Here is a 21,622-nt window from a genome sequence, read left to right on the forward strand (position 1 = left end):
ATCTTGCGGTTCGTGAGTTCGAGCCCCATGTCGGGCTCTGTGCTGACATCTCGGAACCTGGAGCCTGCTTCAGATTCTGTGTCTCCCTCTCTCTCTGTCTCTCCTTCCCATGCTCATGCTCTCTGTTTCTCAATAATAAATAAATATTAAAAAAAAAAAAAAACAACACCTTAGTACCACTCTGAGACTCAGCGTTGTGGGATCTGACCTTTAAGGCACCTGGAGTAGACTGAGGAGGGATCTGTTTGTTTCTCTATCTGCTGGTCTCCCTGCTTGGTAACTGACATAGGAACAATTCAAGTCACTTTGCCTGGCTTGGGTCCATATACTCCTGTACCTCTTTTTCTAGAGTTTTCAGAGAGTATTTTCCTTTACGCTGTTGATATAACTCTTTTGTCATATGTTAGGAGAAGCTTTAAGACGTGATTATCAAGAAAATACCTCAAGATCAGACATCACATCTTCCAGACGTCTGACAACATTTACTTGGCACGGATCTGTCAACATATAATGCTAGTTAACTAATTCAATTACCTTACAGTACATTACTGTGTTGAATAATCTTGGAGGTTCTAAGAGTACTATGTTAAAATTTTGTTTTGAAGTAAAATCCACCTAAGATTAGCTATTTTCAAATGTACAATTCAGTGGCATTGAGTAGAATCAGTGTTGTGCTGTCTCTACCTGCATCTAGTTCCAAAACACATCATCACCCTCAAAGAAAACCCTGTGCCATTGAATAGTCAGTCTCCACTCACCCCAGTCCCTGGGAACCACCTGTCTGCTTTCTATGGATTTGCCCATCTGGATATTTCATATAAGTGAAATCACACAACATACAACATGTGGCCTTTCGTGTCTGACTTATTTTACTTGGTGTGATGTTTCCGAGGTTCATCCCTGTCGTAGCATGGTCAGAGTTCGTTGTATGTTATTTTATTTTATTTTATAACCATGACAGAATTTTAAAATGTTGCACTGGTGGCGATTTACATGATACAGATGTCACGAGCATTGCTAGTGATGCGCCAGGTGAGGGACAGACATCTGTCTCCAGTTTAGTTTCTTTTTTTTTTTTTTTTTTTTTTTTTAACATTTATTTATTTTTGAGACAGAGAGAGACAGAGCATGAACGGGGGAGGGGCAGAGAGAGAGGGAGACACAGAATCGGAAGCAGGCTCCAGGCTCTGAGCCATCAGCCCAGAGCCTGATGCGGGGCTCGAACTCACGGACCGCGAGATCGTGACCTGGCTGAAGTCGGACGCTTAACCGACTGCGCCACCCAGGCGCCCCTCCAGTTTAGTTTCTGAGGGAGCCCTTGGCTTTGTCCACCCTCCCCTGGGGAGCCCATCACCTTCAAAAAAGATGCTTTACCTTTTGTCAGCTCACTGTCAAAGCATATGGGGGCTGCCCTAATTTAGCTAAATTTTATCTTAACCAGAAGATATAACCCCAGGCTCTTTGTCTAGTTTTTTAAGTGGCTCAATTTCAGGAAATAGTATACAGGGTATACATTCTGTATATTCCCCTAGAGTCTAGATTGGGACTGGAAGCCACAGCCCACAGGCACATTGCCTGTGTGTCAGTGAAGTTTTATTGGTGCAGAGCATGTCCATCATCCACACTGTAGAGCTGAGTAGCTGCCACAGACACCAGTGGCCCCTGATGTCGCTCCCTGGGCCTTGTAACCTGAGTTTCACCTTCCCTTACCCTCTGAGGAACTAATGGGCTCCAATGATGTGTGAAAACCCCAAAATTTTATGCAAAACCACATGCTTTACTGGAGAGACAATCTGTGATTTTCACCAGATTCCAGAAGGGACCCGAGACCCCAAATCATCAACAGTCATTGTTCTAAGTAGCCAAAAGGCCAGTGCCCCATGTTACACTAGATCAGCAGTTCTCAGACTTAATTAGTTCTAGTCCCCTATGCACTTTAAAAAATTGGGGCGCCTGGGTGGTTCAGTCTGTTGAGCGTCCGACTTTGGCTCAGGTCATGATGGTTCATGAGTTTGAACCCCACATCAGCAAGTCATGTGGCCTCTGCTTCACCCCAGTGAGAGCGAGAGAAGCAGATAATGACTTGGGGTTGTTGCGAAGATAGTTTTGTTCTTGGTGGAACCCTTGTGTAGTCTCGGGAGCCTGGGGTGCCCAGACTGTACCTGGAAAGCCGTGTGTTTGATCCGTCATTCTGCTGAACTGCACTCTGCTGTTTTGGCTTCAGCACGCTGTGAGGGAGGCCGGAGGAAGCTAAGCAGCTCTGGCCACGGTGCTGTTTACCCTTGGCGTTGGGGGGAGGAGTCGGTCTGGGACAGAGGACGCATGCTGCAGTTACCCTTTTGTGAGCCGTACAGAAGCTGCTCTTTCGCGGTTCCGTGCCAGGAGGAGCCAGGCCACTGCTGGGCCACTGGTAGGTTTTTAAATCTTACGAAAACAGATTTCCTAACTAATCCTGTTTTCTTTTGTGGTTTGGCGGCCGAGAGGCTGAGCCGAATTTCAGCCCGCTTCCAGCTCTTGTGTCTGGTGCGCATGTCTGAATCTCGTCCCTGACTCTCCTTTTTGCCTCCTCAGTTTCCCTGGCTCCATGTTGTATTCCACTACAGGTTTCTGGAAGGTAGAACTTATTCTGTGTGTTTTTATAAACCATCTCATCCTTTTTAGCACAAGATCAAGAATCCCTCCTTTTACGTGAAACTTCCCCTTCTGTTATTTTGTAAAGCATTTGTGTAAAGCATTAGCATCCAGTAGATTGTAGAGTCTGTGTTGATTTACAGAAAGTGGTGATTCACTGAAGGTGGTGATTCACTTTCATTTCTGGTGCCGTCTTCATCAGGTTACCTTAGATAAGTAGAAATTTAGCCGTCCCCTGCCTGGAAGCGCTAGAATGCTATTTTGTTTCCTTACATACTATATATAGCATGGTTACTGACCGGTTTGCTATTTTCTGCCTGCCCCAGCCTCTGCCCTGTGTTCCCATTTTAATTTCTGGCTCAGGTACACAGATCTGTTTTGATTCATTTAGTCATAATGGGCTTTTTGTGGCTGCTTTTGGAACTTTAGTAAGTTATGCTTAACACTATTCTTAGTTACCTGTATATGTTTTCATCAGTGTGACTCTGCTGATTTTAAACTGGGAAAAATCTAAATGATGTTTCCAAACTGTACAGCCCTCATTAGATCCTGAACTTAACTGGGGCTAAAGAGGACACCCCCTGCCACAGGCCATGGTGATGTGGTCATGCCTGGGGTCAGACACCCAGCCTCACTGCATCAGAGAGCTACAGTGTGTAAAAGAGGGATTTTCCTGAGACTAGGCCGGGGGGGGGGTGGGGGGTGGGGGGGGTGGGAACGGGGAGGGGAATAAAGGGTTTTATGCAAGTTGAAGTGGTTAGAGATTACAGTGTATTTTGTGTAAAAGCTTGATTCTCACAGTCGTTGGCATGTTTATCACCAGATAGATGCCATCATCCCGGTTTTCAGAGGACGGGGCGGTCTACCTGACTACGGAGCCATGTGATGCTGTGGCCCAGGGCCCCGCGGAGAAGGGGAGCCAGCGAGGAAGCACGAGGTCCGGTGCAAATACCGGCAGTGGCGGTGGGAAACTGAAGCGGAGCCGCGTCCCAGCCACCTGGCCTTCCTCGTGCTCTCACGTCCCAGAGCGTACACGTAAGCCGTCTCTGAGGGACAAGGTCCTGAGCCTGTGGCATTTTGTCAGGCTGGCCAGAGTGGTGCCATGTGCTGCGGAGCACAGGCCAGGTAGACACCAGAGGTGACCACGCCGACTCCCCGCGCGCCGTCGCTCCTGCCGCGGGCCCCATGAGAAGCGCAGTGGACAGGAGGAAGCTGGAGCAGCTGTACGACAGGTACAGAGGTAAGAGCGACAAGCATAGAGGTAAGAGCGGCCGCGGGCAGCCCGCCTCTGTCTCTGGGGCGCCCGGGACCCTTCTGCCTCCTGAGCTGCTGATGCTGAGCCGCAGAGGCCCCTGCGCTTCCAGGGAACCTCACCCGGTAGCCGACCTGGGCTGGGGTGGGGGTGGCGGGCCAGACTGTGACCCCGGTTTCCCCCCAGCGCTGCTGGGTAAGCTGGCACCCTGGTGGCAAGAGGGCTGTTGAAGAACAGGACCAGCTCCTAGAAGAAAGTCGGATCTGTGGGTACACGTCCTCTTGTGCTCGCACAGCGTGGCTGTGCGGTGGCCCCGGAGCCACCTGGCCGTTGGGGCGGCTTCAGGGGCCACTCCTGGCGAAGAGACTTTTGTGTTACAGGTTGGGGATGGTGGTTTGTTAGGAACACCAGCGCTTAGAGCGGCACTCTCCCTGTGCGGATTCGGTCACGCTGCCCAAGTCTGGTGACAGGTCTGTACACATCCAGACGGCTCAGATTTCAGCAGCCTTTCAGATTTCATATCGGGTGTCAGGTCTGTGCTGTCATCACAGAGGCAGCCACTAGTCAAGAGTTGACTTACTTTTCCTTTCTAGCAGTTTCTAAGGCTAATCTTGTATTTCCAAAACCTAAAAAAAAAAATAATAATAATACACAAAACACTCATTTAACCAAGTATTAACCTAAACAGAATAACTCGCTTGGCTTTAAATTCTTGTTGACATATTATTTTCATGTTTCACTTTTGAAAATACCGTATGTGTATTTTAATCTATTTAGATCTGAAAACAGATTTAAAACTGCATTTTTTTTTAATCATGGCACAGAAACATACTCTGTAGTAGAAAAACCAGGTTTGTATTTGGAAAACAAACAGTGGTTTTGAAAGTGAAAAGTCATCATTTTGAATAAGCTGTAATGCGCTCCAAGTTACTCTGGCTGAGGTTGTCATGGGGCCTGTCTCGGAGGTCACACACCGTGCAGGTGGCTGGAGGTGTTCAGACATGTCCAGCCACCTGTGAGAGAGTTCCTCCCTGTGAGGGTCGTTCTGTAGTGGAGACCTAACCCTCACGTCCTTTACTCGTGCAGTTCTGGGCCTTTCAAGTAGATATGTTGTGGGATCCCTGTGGGCTCTGCAGAGACGTGCTGTTCCAAGGCCCTGACAGACACAACCTTGTTAGGACTAATGTATACATATGAGTGAGTCCTTGCAGGGTGACTTTAAAATAGTCAGTGTTCCTGTAGGTGAGGGCAGTGCAGGCCCACTGTGCTCTCACCCTGGGGATCTGTATAGCACTGGGAGCATTGACAGGAGGGGGGTGAGAACCAGGAGCCCTCAGGACAGCTGCTCCCTCATTAATATGGGAGAGCAGGCCCGGGAGGAAGCCTGGGCCTCCGCTTGTTTGATTACGGCATTCGTTTTATTTTATGTACTTGTTTTCTTTTCTTTTTTTAAATTTTCATTTCGTTTCAATAACAAGATGTCTATGAAAACATAGTATATAGTACTGAAGTGACCAAAGTTGGATTTTGTGTCATGGAAGAATTTTATCACGCTTAATCTTCATTGGAGCAAAGAGGCTACAAATTTTCTAGTTGTGCCTTCTAAACCAACAGAATTAACACACACGTTGTGATGGCATCTTACTATACACGCACTTTGTTGGAAATTACTAGACCTGGTTTGGTGAGGTCTTACTGAGATTTTTCTAGTAGATTTTATTAGATTTCCTGATGAAGAAATGCTGAGTTCCTTAATTTAATTTCTAAACCAGAAATAGGGACAGAGGGAAGCCTGAATTTCTAAGCTGTTAAATGTGGATGCATAAACTAAATGATTTTGAAAACTAAATACTGTATAGTAGCATTAAAATTATAGCAAACAAAATCACCTTAAAAAAAAACATGAGTTTCTCTATTGCTTTGGCAGGATTGAGATAAAAATATGTAATATTTAAAAAAAAAATTTTTGGGGCGCCTGGGAGGCGCAGTCGGTTAAGCGTCCGACTTCAGCCAGGTCACGATCTCGCGGTTTGTGAGTTCGAGCCCCGCGTCAGGCTCTGGGCTGATGGCTCGGAGCCTGGAGCCTGTTTCCCATTCTGTGTCTCCCTCTCTCTCTGCCCCTCCCCCGTTCATGCTCTGTCTCTCTCTGTCCCAAAAATAAATAAAAAACGTTGAAAAAAAATAAATAAATAAATAAAATAAAAAAAAATTTTTTTTAGAGAGAGAGCACGAACAAGGGAGAGGGACAGGGGAAGAGAGAAAGAGAGAAAGAGAGAGAGAATCTTAAGCAGGCCCCGTGCTCAGTGCAGAGCCAGATGTGAGGCTCGATCCCATGACCCTGGGATTGTAGCAGGGGTCTCGCAGAGTCATGACACCAAGGCTTTTCTTTCCAGGAAGCAACTTTATTCCTGCCGGGACCGCTCAGTTGGGCTTGTACCCATGTAGCCTTTTATGCATTTTCTACTTCCTTGTCTCCCAAATACGGGTAACGTATAGACATACAGTCTGATTGGGTGCTCTCATGTTACAGGGTCGTTAGGGATGTCACGTATGCACATGGCCAGGTTGCCTTCCCTTATCTTGAGGGTTTTTTTCTCACCACATTTCTTAGGGAGGGGACCTTACCACAGGATCATGACCTGAACTGAAATCAAGAGTCGGATACTCAACTGACTGAGCCACCCAGGCTCCCCCAAAACTCATAATATTGTAAACGCTTTGCCAATGCAGTATTTTTTTTAATTAAAGAATATTTATCTATTTTTAATGTTTATTTATTTTTGGGAGAGAGAGCGGGGAAGGGTCACAGAGGGAGAGTGGGAGAGAGGATCTGAAGCAGGCTCTGTGCTGACAGCAGCGAGCCCGATGGGTGCGGGGTCTGAACTCACAAACCATGAGATCATGACCCGAGCCGAAGTCAGACTCTCAACCAACTGAGCCATCCAGGAGCCCCAAGATTTTTTTTTTTTTTTTAAGTAATCTCCATACCCAACATGGGAGTGAAACTCAGGACCCTGAGATCAGAGAGTCACATGCTTCCCCCTACTGAGCCAGCCAGCCAGGCGACCCACAATGCAGTATTTCTGTGTAGCAGTTTGTCTTTGGGCAAACTAGAATTGTGTAAACTTTGAGTTTTTATTTTCTTTATGGAAATTAAATTTTTTCTTAACGATGACATCTTCTCAAAGAGGTTGCAATGGTCTTTTTTTTCTTCTCCTAAACTCTAGTACCTAGATTTTTTAAATAGGGATTTTTTTTTTTTTCTGGATAAATTACCATTTGTTGCTATTTCGTATACAGTAGAAAATTGTGGTCTATTGATTGATGTATTTGAAACATGCTTGGTAGAACCATCTCATAGAGCTATAATGCTTACCACCCATTTTTGTTATTTTTCAAAATAGCATAACTTCTCTCTCTCTCTCTTGATTTTAACTGTAGACCCACAAGATGAAAATAAAATTGGAATTGACGGGATTCAACAGTTTTGTGATGACTTAAGCCTGGATCCTGCCAGCGTCAGCGTTTTGGTCATTGCGTGGAAATTCAGGGCAGCGACGCAATGTGAATTTACCAAAAAGGAATTTGTAGATGGCATGACAGAGCTCGGGTAAGTAAGTTGGTCTCAGTTTAAATTTTTGCAAAAAGGAAGCTGCCTTCAACATTAGTTATTTTTCAACAGCTTGTAAATATTAGTTTCAAATTCATTTACGTTCTGTGTGTATCTTACACATTTCTTGTACCTCTACTCTATTAAGCCTTTAGTTTCCTTTAAATTCAAATAAAGTTTCATTTAATATTTTTGTTCAGATTAATCCCTTTTGTAACTTACTTTTTTCTTTTTAATTTTTATCCTACCAGTTTTGAATTGACAGTAACTATCAGGGTGTTTTTGTTTGTTTGTTTTCAGCCATTGAATTTATTTCGTAATATTGTATACTAATTGTATAATTTATTGTGTTTCTATAGTAAATATCAATAAATTATTATTTTGTTTTTTGCTTATAACACTTCTCTGTTCTACCTCCAGGGTTAGGATAAAGGCTTCATTAATAACAAGATGGTTCTCACTTATCAGATAAGTCAGACAATTAAATGAAAGCACATAACATAAATATCTTTTAATCATTAGGCTTATTGAGCTATTTCATGGGTTGGTATGAAGGCTAACACGCTTGACTTGCTGATACTGTGACATTGTAGTGTTGACAACTTAAGCTGGCTTATTTTTAGTTGCTGAAGGAGCTTGACAGCCCAAGGTGAATATGTTCAGAAGGCGCATACTTCCCGCATCCCTGGGGAAAAATAGAGCATTTGTTCATAAGGTGCATACTTACAGCTATCCCCGGGGCCCCAGGGAAAATGGAACATTTGTGTTTTCCACTAAGCTGATGAATCTGTTACATTTATCAGCCTGGTCTGTTTCGATGATAAACTCTACAGGACTTACCCTATTGCTGGCGGTTGTGTAAAAGCCAGCAGAAGACATCACTGGGACAGTGGTTGTGATAGCATATCACTCCATGTTCTGTGCACTCAAGAAAATGGAAAAGCCACACTAAAGAAGCATTCTCTTGCCGCTGTACTACACTCATCCATCTGCTAGAACCTCCCCCAAATAGGATACTTTGGAAATAAGTGCTTCTTACAGAAACACTTGCTAGCATTTCCTAGGCATTATCTAGAAATGTGTTAGATGAACTTTTAAAATTCCTGTTTGTTATCCTAATACGTGCTATATCTTAAAGAACCTATTTTAAAGATTTTGAGTGTGAATCTTCCCAAAGTGTTAGATGAGTTCATGCCTCCTTATGCGGTGGATACAGGTGACTTGAGGTTATAAGTCAGTGCTGGCCGATGGCGCCACTCATCACATCTCACAGAGTGGTTACAAGGGAAAGTACTCAGTAAGCATTCAAGTGCTGTCTACGAGATGGAAGTATTAGTGATGTGACAGCCACCTGTACTGCAGAGATAACCTCAGTGCTTTTAGGGATGTAAAAGGCTGTTGTAGTCTGAGCAGCACTAAGCTTTAAAAAGCACTTTGGGTTTGGGTTTTTGATCCGCTCTATTACTGTTTTTCACACTTTTTCCTGGCTATTAACTCTCCCGGTGGCTGGAACACTTGGCCTCTAGCTGTTAACCCTACAGCCTTTCATCGGGGGCTGGAGGCTTGGTAAATGAGCTTTGTGAACGTCATGAAATCCCTTGACATCTTTGTCAAAACAAGAAATTGGCCATACTGTGGATCTATTTCTGGACTCGCTGTCATATTTTGTGGGTCTGTTTATCCTTAACCTTGAAGCACATAGTGTTCATTATTGTGGCATTAGGTAAGTCTTGAAAGGAACTAGTGAAGTCTTCTTATTTTTCATCTGCCTCAAGATTGTTGGTCAATTTTTATTACATCAGCAGGGAAAGAAGAGTGTTCCATGACTGATGCTGAAATAGCCAGGTCAGCCTGAGACCACGTCTCCTTGGGGCCCGCATCAGGCCTCAGGCCGTGTCTTGAGGTGGGCGGGGGTTTACATGCCCATGCAGGAAACTTAGAATTGTGAATTCTAGACAAATCACGGGAGAAGCTCTTTGTTAAGACCCAGATTAAGGGACATTGTCTTAGAGAAGATGTGAAAAGCACTAGCCATCAAAGCAAAAAAACTGATAAATTGGACTTCGTCACAGGTAAGAGCTCTGCTTAATGAAAGATAGTGTTAAAAAGACAAAACGGTGGGAGAAGTACTTGCTTTCTTTGTGTATGTTACAGTCGTGATAAAAATGGTAGAGGACGTGACTTATGTGTGATTCCTAAATAATGGAGCAAGAAGAAAGTAATAAATTCAATCCAAAAGAATGTGGGGAAAAAAGAACACAAGGAAAATTACTTAATGTAGGACAAATAGCGAGCGCGTGATAAAATGGAGGATTGAAAGCAAAATGTGTCGGCATTTCCATAATTAATTTAGTGTAAGTGAACTAAGTATTGGGTGGGTTGTAGAACATCAATTCAACCACTGTGTACACTGTTTACAATAGGTATGATTAAAACATAAGGGCACAGAACAATTTGAGGGGTGGAGGTTGATGTAATTTGCAAACATTAACCAAAACAAGTTGGTGTGGATATGTTAATGTTAAAATAAGCTTTAAGGCAAAGAATAATTCTAGAGATAATGAAGGACATTTCATAATGAGGAAGGGTTTATTTCACATGGAAGGCAATAGATTATTTAAAGCAAAAATAAGCACTAAAAAGAGAAATCTATCAATCTGCAATCACAATGGGGAATTCTCACACACATCTTACCAGATGAAAAGAGCAGATGAAAAATCAGTAAGGAAATAGGACATTTGGGCAACACAACAAGTGACCTGATGGACATATTTAGAATATACCCTTTGATGTTGAAGAATATGTACTCTTTTTAGAAGACAAGTAGACCATTTGTAAGTGTTGACCACAAACTGAGGCATAAAAGAAGTTGCAACAAATTTCAAAGGATTGAAGTGATAGAGTGTATTTTTAGGCCATAACACAATTAAGGTAGAAATATAACAAAAGGATAACTCAGTCAGTTGAAATACATGTGGATATAGCTTTTGGATTAGAAAGAAGTTACAATGGAAATTAGAAAGTATTTTGAATGATGAAAATACTACATATGAAAACTTGCAGGATTCAGCTTCTTAAATGCATATTTTGGAAAGAAGAGTTAAAAATCAGTAAGCAAAGTATCTATCTCAAAAAGCAGGAAAAGAAGGAAACTAAACTCAAAGAATGTAGAGAGAAGGAATTACTTTTTTAAACAGGCAGTGATTTCAGGAAATAGAAAAGAAGTTGTCAATAGAAAGAATCAAGCCAGAAGCTTGCTGTTTGAAAAGACTTATAAAAGTAGTGAGGAACAAATAAACAATATGGCATGAAAAGAGAGACATCACTATAGACCCTACAGATGTTAAAGGTGAAGAGTGTATTATGAACAACACTATGCTGGTAAACGTGAAAACCTGGATGCCAAAGAAAAATTCTCTTAAAAATGTGACTTACTGAAATGGACATATAAATAGTTCCATAATTCTTTTAAAGAATGTGAACTCATAATTTTAAATCTTCTCAAAGAGAAAAAACTCTTGGCCTCGATTGGTGCACATCTTATAAAATATTTAATAAAGAGAACAGTGCCAACTCTACACAGCCTCTTTAGAGAATTGTACAGGAAGAAACTCTTTCCAATTTGTTTTGAGGCCAGCACAACCTGGATAGCAAAGGATATTTTAGTGCTGCCGAAGCAAGCACAAAAGGGTATTTTGAGAATGAAAGATTATTGTCCACTCTCAGTCATAGGAATCAAAAGATGCATAACACGCAAAAATCTTAGACAAATTATTAGTAAACTAAATCCAGCCCCCAAAACAAATCAACCAAAAAACCAGGGTTATTTATCATGACAAAGTTTGTTATAGTCTGGGATTGTGAGATTTGTTTAACATTACAAAGCCAATGTAATTTATCACAACAACAGAAAAGGGAGGATTATCTCAGTGCATAAAATAACTTTGATAAGGGGCACCTATGTGGCTCAGTCCGTTAAATGTCCAAGTCTTGATTTCAGCCCAGGTAATGATCTCACAGTTGGGAGATTGAGCCCCACGTCAGGCTCCACACTGAGCATGGAACCTGCTTGGGATTCCCTCTCCCTCTCTGCCCCTTTCCAGCTTGTGCATACACTTTCTTTCAAAATAAATGAATAAGCATTTTAAAAAATAATTTTAAAGAATGGGTTTGATAAAATTCAATTTCATTCAGGGGCGCCTGGGTGGCTCAGTTGGTTAAGTGTCCGACTCTTGATTTAGGCTCAGGTCCCAATCTCACAGTTTGTGAGTTTGACCCCTGTGTCAGGCTCTGTGCTGATAGTGTGGAGCGTGCCTGGGATTCTCTGTCTCCCTCTCACTCTGCCTTGCTTGCGCTCTCTCTCTGGCTCACACTCTCTCTCAAAGTAAATAAGCATTTAAAAAAAAAATCAATTCTGGGTGGCTTGGGAGGCTCAGTTAGTTAAGCATCCAACTTCAGCTCAGGTCATGATCTCACAATTCATGAGTTCAAGCCCCACATAGGGCTCTGTGCTGACAGCTCAGAGCCTGGAACCTGCTTCAGATTCTGTCTGTCTGTGTCTCTCTCTCTCAAAAGTAAACGTTAAAAAAAAATCAATTCTGTTCATAATGTTTTGAAAAAGAACTTACAGCAAACCAAGAATAGAAGGGACAGTACTTAATCTGACCCCTCCCACCCCCCCCTGTTCTGCCAAATCCTAGAGGAAATCTTATACTTAACTGGAACATGAATGCCTACTTTTATTAAGCATTGAACAGGTGGTAGCTAGTCTGATCCACAGGTGAAATATTAGAGTCAATAAGTGAGTTTAGCCAGACTGTAGGACCCAAGATCAACAAACAAAAATCAATGTTATTTTAGAATACTGAATGCAACAATTCAACAAAACAAAGTGAATTTTTAAAATATATGTCATTTTCAATAGTATTAGTAATAAAAAACACCTAGGATAAATCTAATTAAAGATGTGTGCTACCTCCACAGAGAAAATAACTTAAGAAGAGGCAAGAAGCCTGAGTAGAGACATAAACCTCATTATAGGTTGGAACAGTCAGTATTTTGTCCCTAAATTTACGTATTTAATGTGATCTCAATCAAAACCACAGTAAGTAGGGGCGCCTGGGTGGCGCAGTCGGTTAAGCGTCCGACTTCAGCCAGGTCACAATCTCGCGGTCCGTGAGTTCGAGCCCTGCGTCAGGCTCTGGGCTGATGGCTCGGAGCCTGGAGCCTGTTTCTGATTCTGTGTCTCCCTCTCTCTCTGCCCCTCCCCCGTTCATGCTCTGTCTCTCTCTGTCCCAAAAATAAAATAAAAAATTTAAAAAAAAAAAAAACAAAAAACCACAGTAAGTAGTAGTTTTTATATATGTGTAGTTTGACAAATGGACTTAAAATTTATATGAAAATGCACAGTCAAGAACAGCCAAAAGTTCTTAAAAAACAAAAGGGGAAGATCTGTTCTCTCAGATATTAGGATTTTTCAAGCTACAGTAATTAAGACTACTTGGCACTACTACTGAGATCAGTAGACCAGTGGAACAGAATGGGAGCCAAGAAACAAACCCATGTGTTAAGGTACATTTGATTTATGGCAAAGGCAGCCTTCAGAGACGTGAAGAAAGGACATCTTTTCAGTAAATGGTTCTGGGAGAATTGGCACATGGAGAAGAACTTACCTTGACCCTTACCTCACAACGTACATAAAAAATCAGTTCCAAGTGGATCGTAGATGTCAGTGTGAAAGGCTAAAGGCAAAAGCCAGACGCCTCTAGAAAAATCATGTAGGAGAATATCTTTATGACCATGCAGTGGGGGAAGTTTGAACACATTAAAAAAAAAACCAAAAAACCACAAACCTGTGGCACCTGGGTGACTCAGTCAGGCCTCTGACTTTGGCTTAGGTCATGATCTCATGGTTCCTGAGTTCGAGCCCTGCATTGGGCTCTGTGCTGACAGCTTGGAGCCTGGAGCCTGCTTCAGCTTCTGTGTCTCCCTGTCTCTCTTTGCCCCTCCCCTGCTTGTGTGCACTCTCTCTCTCTCTCTCCCCTCCCCCACTCACATGCTCTCTCTGTCTCTCTCTCTCTCTCTCTCAAAAATAAACATTTAAAAAATTTTATAAAAAACACCGTGAAGAAGACTGGCAGTGTATTATACTAAAAATAAGAATTCCGATCATCAAGAAGGGAAAATGCAGTCCACATTGGGGTAGACTGCTTAGCTGACCAAAGCTTATGTCGTTCATACATAAAGAAAGCCTGCAAAACAATAAGAAAAAGATACCTAATTGAAAACGGGCAGGAGACTTGAACTGGCACTTCACAAAAGAGCATCTCCAAATAGCCAGTCAAAATACAAGGTGTGCAATGTTGTTCACTGAGGAAGTACAGGTTAAATTACGATGAACTTAATCTGTGGAATGGCTAAAATAAGACACAGTTGTGTGTATCACTGAAAACAGGAGGAACAGGAACTCTCGTATACTGCTGGCAGGGGGTTGACATGGGGCAGTCTCTTTAGGAAACAGTTTGATATCACAACACTGGAGATTCAGTGACCCAGCTGGCCCACTTGGTCTTGTGCCTAACCTAACACATTTACTTGTGTGCCTGGATGCATGTATAGAAATGTTCTTAACAACCTTTGTTACCAGAAAACTAGAGATAGCCAGAGGATTTCTCATTGGCAGAACATATAAATCATAAAGTATGAATACAGTGGAATGCTACATGGTAACGAAAATGACTCAATGTGAGCTACACGCCAGCACAAGTGAACCTGCAGACACAGCGTCAACACAGAAAGCCAGACACAAAAGCCAGACATGCGCTCCCATTTACAAAGTTCAAAAATGGGGCAACTGACCATCAGGGAGTGCTTGCTTGGAGTGATGCAGGCACACAGAAGGGCACGGAGTGGCCCCATAGAGAAGAGGCCTGAGGTGGGGAGCACGCCAGCCTTGGTGTGGGTCCCTGGAGCTGTACACCTCTCCTCTGTGTCACCGCGCAGGTGGCCACTGAGGCAGGGCTTCCCCTGCTCGCTCCCAAGCCCTAGGGCTCTGCTGCGGCATTGGTGAAGCAAGGGCTGTTACGATCTTCTTGCTGGGTTGTCAAAATAAAAAAGACATTTAAAAATAAAAAAGACAAAGATTTCTGCTTTTAAGGCTTTTTAATATTCTTAAAGGAGGTTGACTTTTTGGAGGAAGATCAATGTTTTAATTCATTTTCAGCAAATGTATGTTTTAAATTCCAGCGTAATTAATGTAGTGCTATGCTAGTGTCAGGTGCACAGTCGTAGCGCTATGCTAAGTGCACAGACTTAGCAGTTCTGTGCGTTCCTCCGTGCTCATCACAGTAGTGTGTGCCATCCCTTCACCCACTTGCCCCTTCCCCCCCACCCCCACCCCGCGCCCGGAAAGCCTGACTCTCGAGCAGTGGAGTTGTGTTTTGTCCTATGTGGACGAGCCTGGCCATAAGGAGGCAACCCCAGGGCCAGAATTCGCCCACTCAAAGTCCACAAGTCTGGTTTTGGCGTCTTCACGGCGCCGTGCCGCCACCACCACCATCCATTCTGGAGCACCGGAATCCTTTTAGCTAGAGAAGGGGGCCTGCAGGCCACAGGGAGCAGCCAGGCTGGGCAGGCACTTGTCCCACCACAACAGCACTGTCTCTCGGCAGGTGTGACAGCACGGAGAAGCTGAGGGCCCTTCTGCCGAGGCTGGAGCAGGAACTGAAGGACACGGCGAAGTTTAAGGATTTTTATCAGTTTACCTTCACCTTTGCTAAGAACCCCGGGCAGAAGGGTTTAGGTGAGTATAAAATCCAGATTCGTAAGAAGCCACATCTTCATGAGACTAAAAGTGGGCAGGACCTGCCAGGTGACCGTCCTGATGCGACAGGGTCCCTGTTCCTGCCTTGGTGCCTTCTGACCACTGGGCGTGCCACGGCCATGCGGGCCACCTGGTACCACCTGCACTTGCGCTCAGCCCCTAGTCAGTCGCCACTTCCGGCCTTAAATATTTAAACTCCAAAACGTAAAGTAACTTGCAAATGCTCCGCATTCTGTCATACTAATAACAGTTGACTAATGGGTTAGAGAAGTCAGCAATTGATACCGACAATCAGAATGTTTGTATCAGCCAGGTGTGTGGTCCAGCAGATGGTATTGTGGGGACCGGCCAGGGGACATTAATCCTGTCCTGGTCTGGAGATTTAAAGTTACCTTACCTGAAAACAATTCTGACGTACCTTGGGTTACATCTTAGTGTTTATTTCAGAGTTATATAGTTTTGCTATAATATAAATTTGTTTGGAAAATTCTTAACTTTTTAGTGTGAGTTTGGTTTCTCTGAGGGTTTTATTCTGCTTATTTTCATTTCTTTTTCCCCCTAAATGCTATATAATTTATTTGTTTAATGTAACAGACATGTTTAGTTCAGTAAAATGTTTTACAAGTTTAGAGGGGGACTGACATGGTCTTTAGGGATTAAACAAGAATATGTTTCAAAGAAGAGTTCTTGCACTTAAAAAGCAATATTATAAAATAACCAATTTTAGGAAGGAAACCAAAATGGGCTTGAAAATTCACAGATAGAAAAATCCACTGCAAACAATTGATTTCGGGGGCTGATTTCACCTGTGCATGTCTGTAGGTGTGTGAGCAGTGAACATTCTTCTCCCCTCTGTCTCTTACTCCTCTTGGCAGGTCAAATGCAGGCACAGATTGAGGCGCTGGACTCTCCCATGGCGGGTGGGATGGTTCAGGGGCTGGGCCCTCCTGACCCAGAAGAGGGGTGTGTGGGGGCTGGTCTCTCCCATGGTGGGGAGAGGTGCAGGGACTGGGCTCTCCCATAGGGGGTGTCAGGGCCTGGGCCCTCCTGTCCCAGAGGAGGAGAGGGTGCAGGGGCTGGGCTCTCCCATGGTGGGGGGAGGTGCAGGGACCGGGCTCTCCCATAGGGGGTGTCAGGGGATGGGCCTTCCCATGGGGGGGGGTGTGGGGGCTAGGCTCTACCATGGAGGGTGTCTGGGGCTGGGCCCTCCTGTCCCAGAGGAGGGGGGGCGCGGGGGCTGGGCTCTCCCATGGAGGGGAGGTGCAGGGACTGGGCTCTCCCATAGGGGGTGTCAGGGCCTGGGCCCTCCTGTCCCAGAGGAGGGGGGGGTGCGGGGGCTGGGCTCTCCCATGGAGGGGAGGTGCAGGGACTGGGCTCTCCCATAGGGGAGGTGCGGGGGCTGGGCCTCTCTGTCCTGGAAGAGGGGGTTGGGGGGGCTGGGCTCTCCCATGGGGGGTGCAGGGGCTGGGCCCTCCTGTCCCAAAGCAGAGGGGGTGTGGGGGCTGGGCCCCTCCCATGGGAGGGGGGTACAGGGGCTGGGTTCTCCCATGGGAGTGTGTCAGGGACTGGGCCCTCCTATCTCAGAGCAGGGGGTGGGGGCCATCTTTCATAAGCACTATGCTTGTTCCCATGGCAGAGATGGTTTTCTTCTTTTTACTTGTTTTTCTCCAGTGCTGTGGTTGTTCACTTTTACTCTTGGTACCTTGCACTGTGATGAGTCTCTCATCAGATTCCCTCTGTCTCCAGGCTAGTTGGCCTTGTGAATGGCTTTCTCACCCTGTGTGCCACCTCGAGGATCATGCTCCTGCCACCCTGGGAGCTGAGAAAGGGCCTCCGTGTGAGCCCCGTTCAGGAGCTCACTTGAACAGTTCTGCCAAAACTTTGGGAAGGTGGCAGTGGGAGAGCCGCCAGGAAAATTAAGGATGTATTTTCTCCTGTTCCAGGAAATGGGTGAGCAGACAGGCCTGCCGTTGGGTAAAGGGGCAGCAGCGAGCCACCTCTGGCAGTGGAGGCTTTGCGCGGTCCCCACCTTGTCGTGCGTCGGAGAGCCGGGGCCATGGGAAGAAAGATGGCCTGCCATTGGTGAGGGATCCTGCCGCCTAAGCAGGAGCTGGTTAGGGACAGTGGAGCATGGGCAGTGGAAGAGCGAGTGGACGCCAGGCCTGCTGGGTTGTGTCTGTCCTCACCCTCTTGAAGGGACCAGCCCGTGCTTGGTCAACCGACTGAGGGAAGGAGGAGCCGGGTGGCCTCCACTACCGCCTGAACCTCCCTGGGAGCATTTTGAGCACATCAGGCTGTGATTGCCGGCCAGGTGCTGCCTCTCCTGGAGACAAGCTTCCCAGGTGTCCCCACAGGGGTGCCAGGAGGTGAGATTGAGATACTGGCAGTGGGACCCCGGCTGCATTAGAATTTAGGGTGATTCTGGTCATGTTGGTGCAGAGTGGAGAGCTGCGCTCGTGGTGTTTTGTTCCCGGGAAAATCAGAGTGCTTACAGCATTGCTGACTGGTGAGGGGTAGAGTGCGGTGCTGGGACAGCTGGTCATGGACACGCCAGTGCCTCCCCCTGCTCCCCCATTGCCCCCTATCCAGACATCTAGGTGCAAGCCCGGCCTCCTCACCCAGTGTGGCTTCTGCCGTAGGAGGCTGCTCTTATGTTTTATCTCATGACCAGAAAGAAAGGTGGAAACTAGCATTTATTAAGCACCTGTCGTGTGGCAGACAGGTGCTTTCATCTGCCCATGCGTAGTCTTGCCCACGTTTTGTAAACAGGGAAACAGGCTGAGGGATGGAGTGCATGTCAGTGGTGTGCGGACAGGCCACGATGGCAGGTTTAGGGCCCCTCCTCTCCTGTGCCCTGCGTTCACACATCCTGGCGGACTGCCTGACATGGGTGGAGATCACTCCCAGGGACCCGAGTGGTGAAGGTCGGACAAGCCTCGAAGGATCAAGTCCGTCTTGGCTCCACTGTCCCCTCCTGGTTGCCGTGCTTGCCTCTGCCCTGCCCTGTTCTGTGACCTGCATGCTCTCAGGACACTTGGGACCCACCTTCACATGGGCCCTGGGCCCAGGAGCTCCCCAGTGGACCCACATCGTGAAGTTTGTGTCGTTCAGTCTCAATATTCTTGTTTCATACTGTATGAACAAGATTTTGCTGTGTGAGCAAAATCTATCACAATTTGCAAACTCCTAAAATATTCAGTTCTGTTTTTGCACAAATGCTTTCACCTCGTTTTTTTTAATTAAAAAAAATGTTTTTAATGTTTATTCATTTTTGAGAGGGAGAGACAGAGCGTGCAAGTGGGGTTGGGGCAGAGAGAGAGGGAGACACAGAATCGGAAGCAGGCTACAGGCTCTGAGCTGTCAGCACAGAGCCCAATGCAGGGCTCAAACTCACTAACTGTGAGATCATGACCTGAGCCGAAGTTGGATGCTGAACCGACTGAGCCACCCAGGCGCCCCTCATTTTTTATTTTTTATTTATTTTCAGATTTGTGAACTACAGTGTCAGTTTTATTTATTTATTTTTATGTTTATTTATTTTGATAGAGCGAGCATGAGCAGGGGAGGGGCAGAGAGAGACAGAATCCCAAGCAGGGTCCACACTGTCAGCTCAGCACCCAACATAGGGCTCAATCTCACGAACCATGAGATCATATATAACCTGAGCTGAAGTCAAGAGTCAGACGCTTAACTGACTGAGCCACCCAGGTGCCCCCCTTCACCTCATTTTTTTAAAAGTACCAAATGTTGACCAAAATCATGGTGATTCCTCACGTAGGATTGCTTCCTCTGGTTGGTGCCATATGTCAAGTGACGTGCCCCATCAGTGGCTCCTGTGTGTGGACAGGAAAAGCTCTCTTGCTCTCAGGAGGCTGCCATGGCATGCCCTGGAGATGTGGGACCTGGTGGTCAGGCCCACCAGACTCTAAGGCTTGAGTGTCACCTTAGGTGGGACATGGTCTGACTTTGGTAAAGGTCACTGTAACGGGTGGTGGGTCAGAGCATCGTCTTGCCTTGTGTGTGGTGCCGTCTTGATGACATCAGCCCTTGGATTTTGCTCTCTCTGTGACACAGTAGATGAGTTCACCTCCTCACCCCCTGCCTCGCACCCTCTGTGGGCCTAGCACCTGACCACACTTTCAACTTCGGCTCTATTTTTGTCTGATCTATTGCAGCGCACAGACGTTTTTGTTTCAGGAATGACAAATACCTGGAGGAATGCCACCCTAACTGCCGTTTCCCCTGTGGCGGGGTTAGTGGCTGCCAGGGGAGGCAGCGTGGCGCAGAAGGGCGGCTTCTGAGGCGTGCAGTGACCCTCGGGGACAAGCCTGTGGGAGGGCAAGGGTGCCAGCCTCTCATTTACTTCACGGTATAAGTGGTGTTATTACTTTAATTCTGTTAAGACAACTAAGAAAAATGTGTAAAACATCATTAGCTCCGTGACACCCCGTAAGGTGGCAGGTCAGGTGCGTCATGGCACACAGAGCCGCTGGACCACACATGGTGACGTGAAGGTCCCGGCCTTCAGGGAGACCGTCACTGTTGAGGGCTGTCTTGGATCAGACGGCGCCTCTGGCTGTCCTCTGTTTGGGACGCCAGCTGCGGTCCCTGCAGCTCACTGCCCACCTCCATCAACCTGACGGCGATGTGGGGTGTCGCTCCAACTCCATCATTTCGTTCCACGTGTTATGTGGAATAATCCTAGGAAGTGGTGCCTCAGCACCCAGCGGTGTGGTCCAGCTCCGGTGGGGTGAACACTTGTTTCTGTGCCTTTATCAGATGTCAGGACAGCGCACCGTCCCCCTACCATCCTTTGAAAAGGGCCCATTAGCGTTTATTTCTTTCATATCATTGTGAACTCATGGGTTGAATCACATGTGAAGGGTCCAGTGGACTGCAGTTCTGACCCTTTTTGAAGCTCAGGGATAATCGCCCTGCCTGTGGCCAGGGAATCCTCTTCTGGTCGGCACCCACATCCCTTTGATGTGACCCAGGAGTGTTTGGCTGTTGCCTGCCTGTCTGGCAGGACAGGCTGCTGGAAGCCGCATGTTACCAGCCCCAGACCTGGGACCCAACACTCGTCCAGGGAGCCCTGGTTTCTGGTCCTGGAGAAAGCCGTTTCAGAACCATGATCCAGTCAGTAGCAGTGCTCATTCATACCGATTCAGCCACTGTTTCTAGATTGTTCAGAAACACAGCTTCATGCTAGTGGTTCTCAAATTCCAGACTACAGATCTTCAGTGTTCTGTAAGACAATGGTGTTTCCTCTCTTGTGGCAGCAGTAAGAGTCCTGGGAATTTCTGGGAAGGTTCTGTGCTGTGTGGGAACAGCAGCCTGCGTGTGTGCCCAACACTCTACTGGGTGCCGCTGGACGGGAAGCAGGGTGGCCTCCCTCCCTGTGGGTCCACAGGGAGGTCCCACCCTGTGTGCTGGAGTGAGCAGGTCTTCTGGGCAGAAGGTCTTAACTGTGCCCTCCCGCTTTCTTCTGGCCTCAGATTGTTGAATCAGTGTCTGAGGATCGTCCTGCCTCGGACACCCTCCAGATTCCTTTCCTTTCTCTACAGCCCAGTGATTGTTACTGGCGATGCCTGGGCGCTGGCCTCTGGGACCAGTGCTCCAGGCATGTTCTCCCCCAAATCAAGTCTGTCTTGGGGGAAAGAGCTCATCAGCGTCTATGGCCTCTGCCCCGTCCTGTGATCCCCCTTCCTCCGCCCAAGGGGACTTAGGTCCCAGGTGATTCTTCTCTTGATCTAAGAGCCGCCTTCCCTGTCCACCTCTAGCACTGAGTTAGGTTTGACCTCAAGTCCTTGCAATGCACGGTCTGCAGACCAGCAACTTGGTGTCACTTGGGAGCTTGTCAGGACTGCGGATTCTCAGATTGTTCCCCAGACCCACTTTATAGCAAAGTACCTTAAAACTCAGTGGCTTCAGGCAACAGTCATTGTATATTCTTCACGATCCTTGGTGTCTGGGATTTAGGCAGGGCTCAGCCAGCCCCTCTTTTGTTCCAGCTTGACCTGTTTCCTGCCTTCGCAGGAGTGGAGCCGGGTGGGGGCGCAGAGGTGGTGGGGTGCTGCCTGCGTTGGGTTTGGGGGTACCTGGCCATAGTGTGGGGCAGGGGCGCTATGGGGGTGGGGCAGGGGTGGGGCACTGCTCTCCTCCAGCCCACTTCCTTCCGCCGGAAGTCCACACCCAAGTGCACTTGTAATTCCAAGTGGTTTCCAGGATGTTGTCAATTAGAGTCTAAGTCCCCGATTAAAGTTTAAAAAGGTCTTTCTTTCTCCATGAATATTCCAGAGACTCGTGT

General features: G+C 46.4%; 1 protein-coding gene across 3 annotated transcripts in view; it reads left to right on the forward strand.

Moving 5' to 3' along the window:
• The window catches only part of DCUN1D2 (defective in cullin neddylation 1 domain containing 2), a 31,914-nt gene that overhangs the window by 3,000 nt on the left and 7,292 nt on the right, over positions 1-21,622 (forward strand). For 2 of the 3 annotated variants that reach the window (XM_060636626.3, XM_060636628.3), the window contains exons 2-4: positions 3,455-3,871; positions 7,325-7,493; positions 15,164-15,294. In XM_060636626.3, coding sequence (XP_060492609.3) covers positions 3,817-3,871; positions 7,325-7,493; positions 15,164-15,294 — 355 coding nt within the window. In that variant the 5' untranslated portion in view covers positions 3,455-3,816. Of the gene's footprint in view, positions 1-2,289; positions 2,411-3,454; positions 3,872-7,324; positions 7,494-15,163; positions 15,295-21,622 lie in introns of those variants that run through there. The other variant, XM_060636627.3, reaches the window with a different exon arrangement.

This window comes from Panthera onca, chromosome A1 (assembly GCF_046562875.1).
Source record: "Panthera onca isolate mPanOnc1 chromosome A1, mPanOnc1 haplotype 2, whole genome shotgun sequence".
In the NCBI taxonomy this organism is placed as follows: Eukaryota; Metazoa; Chordata; class Mammalia; order Carnivora; family Felidae; genus Panthera; species Panthera onca.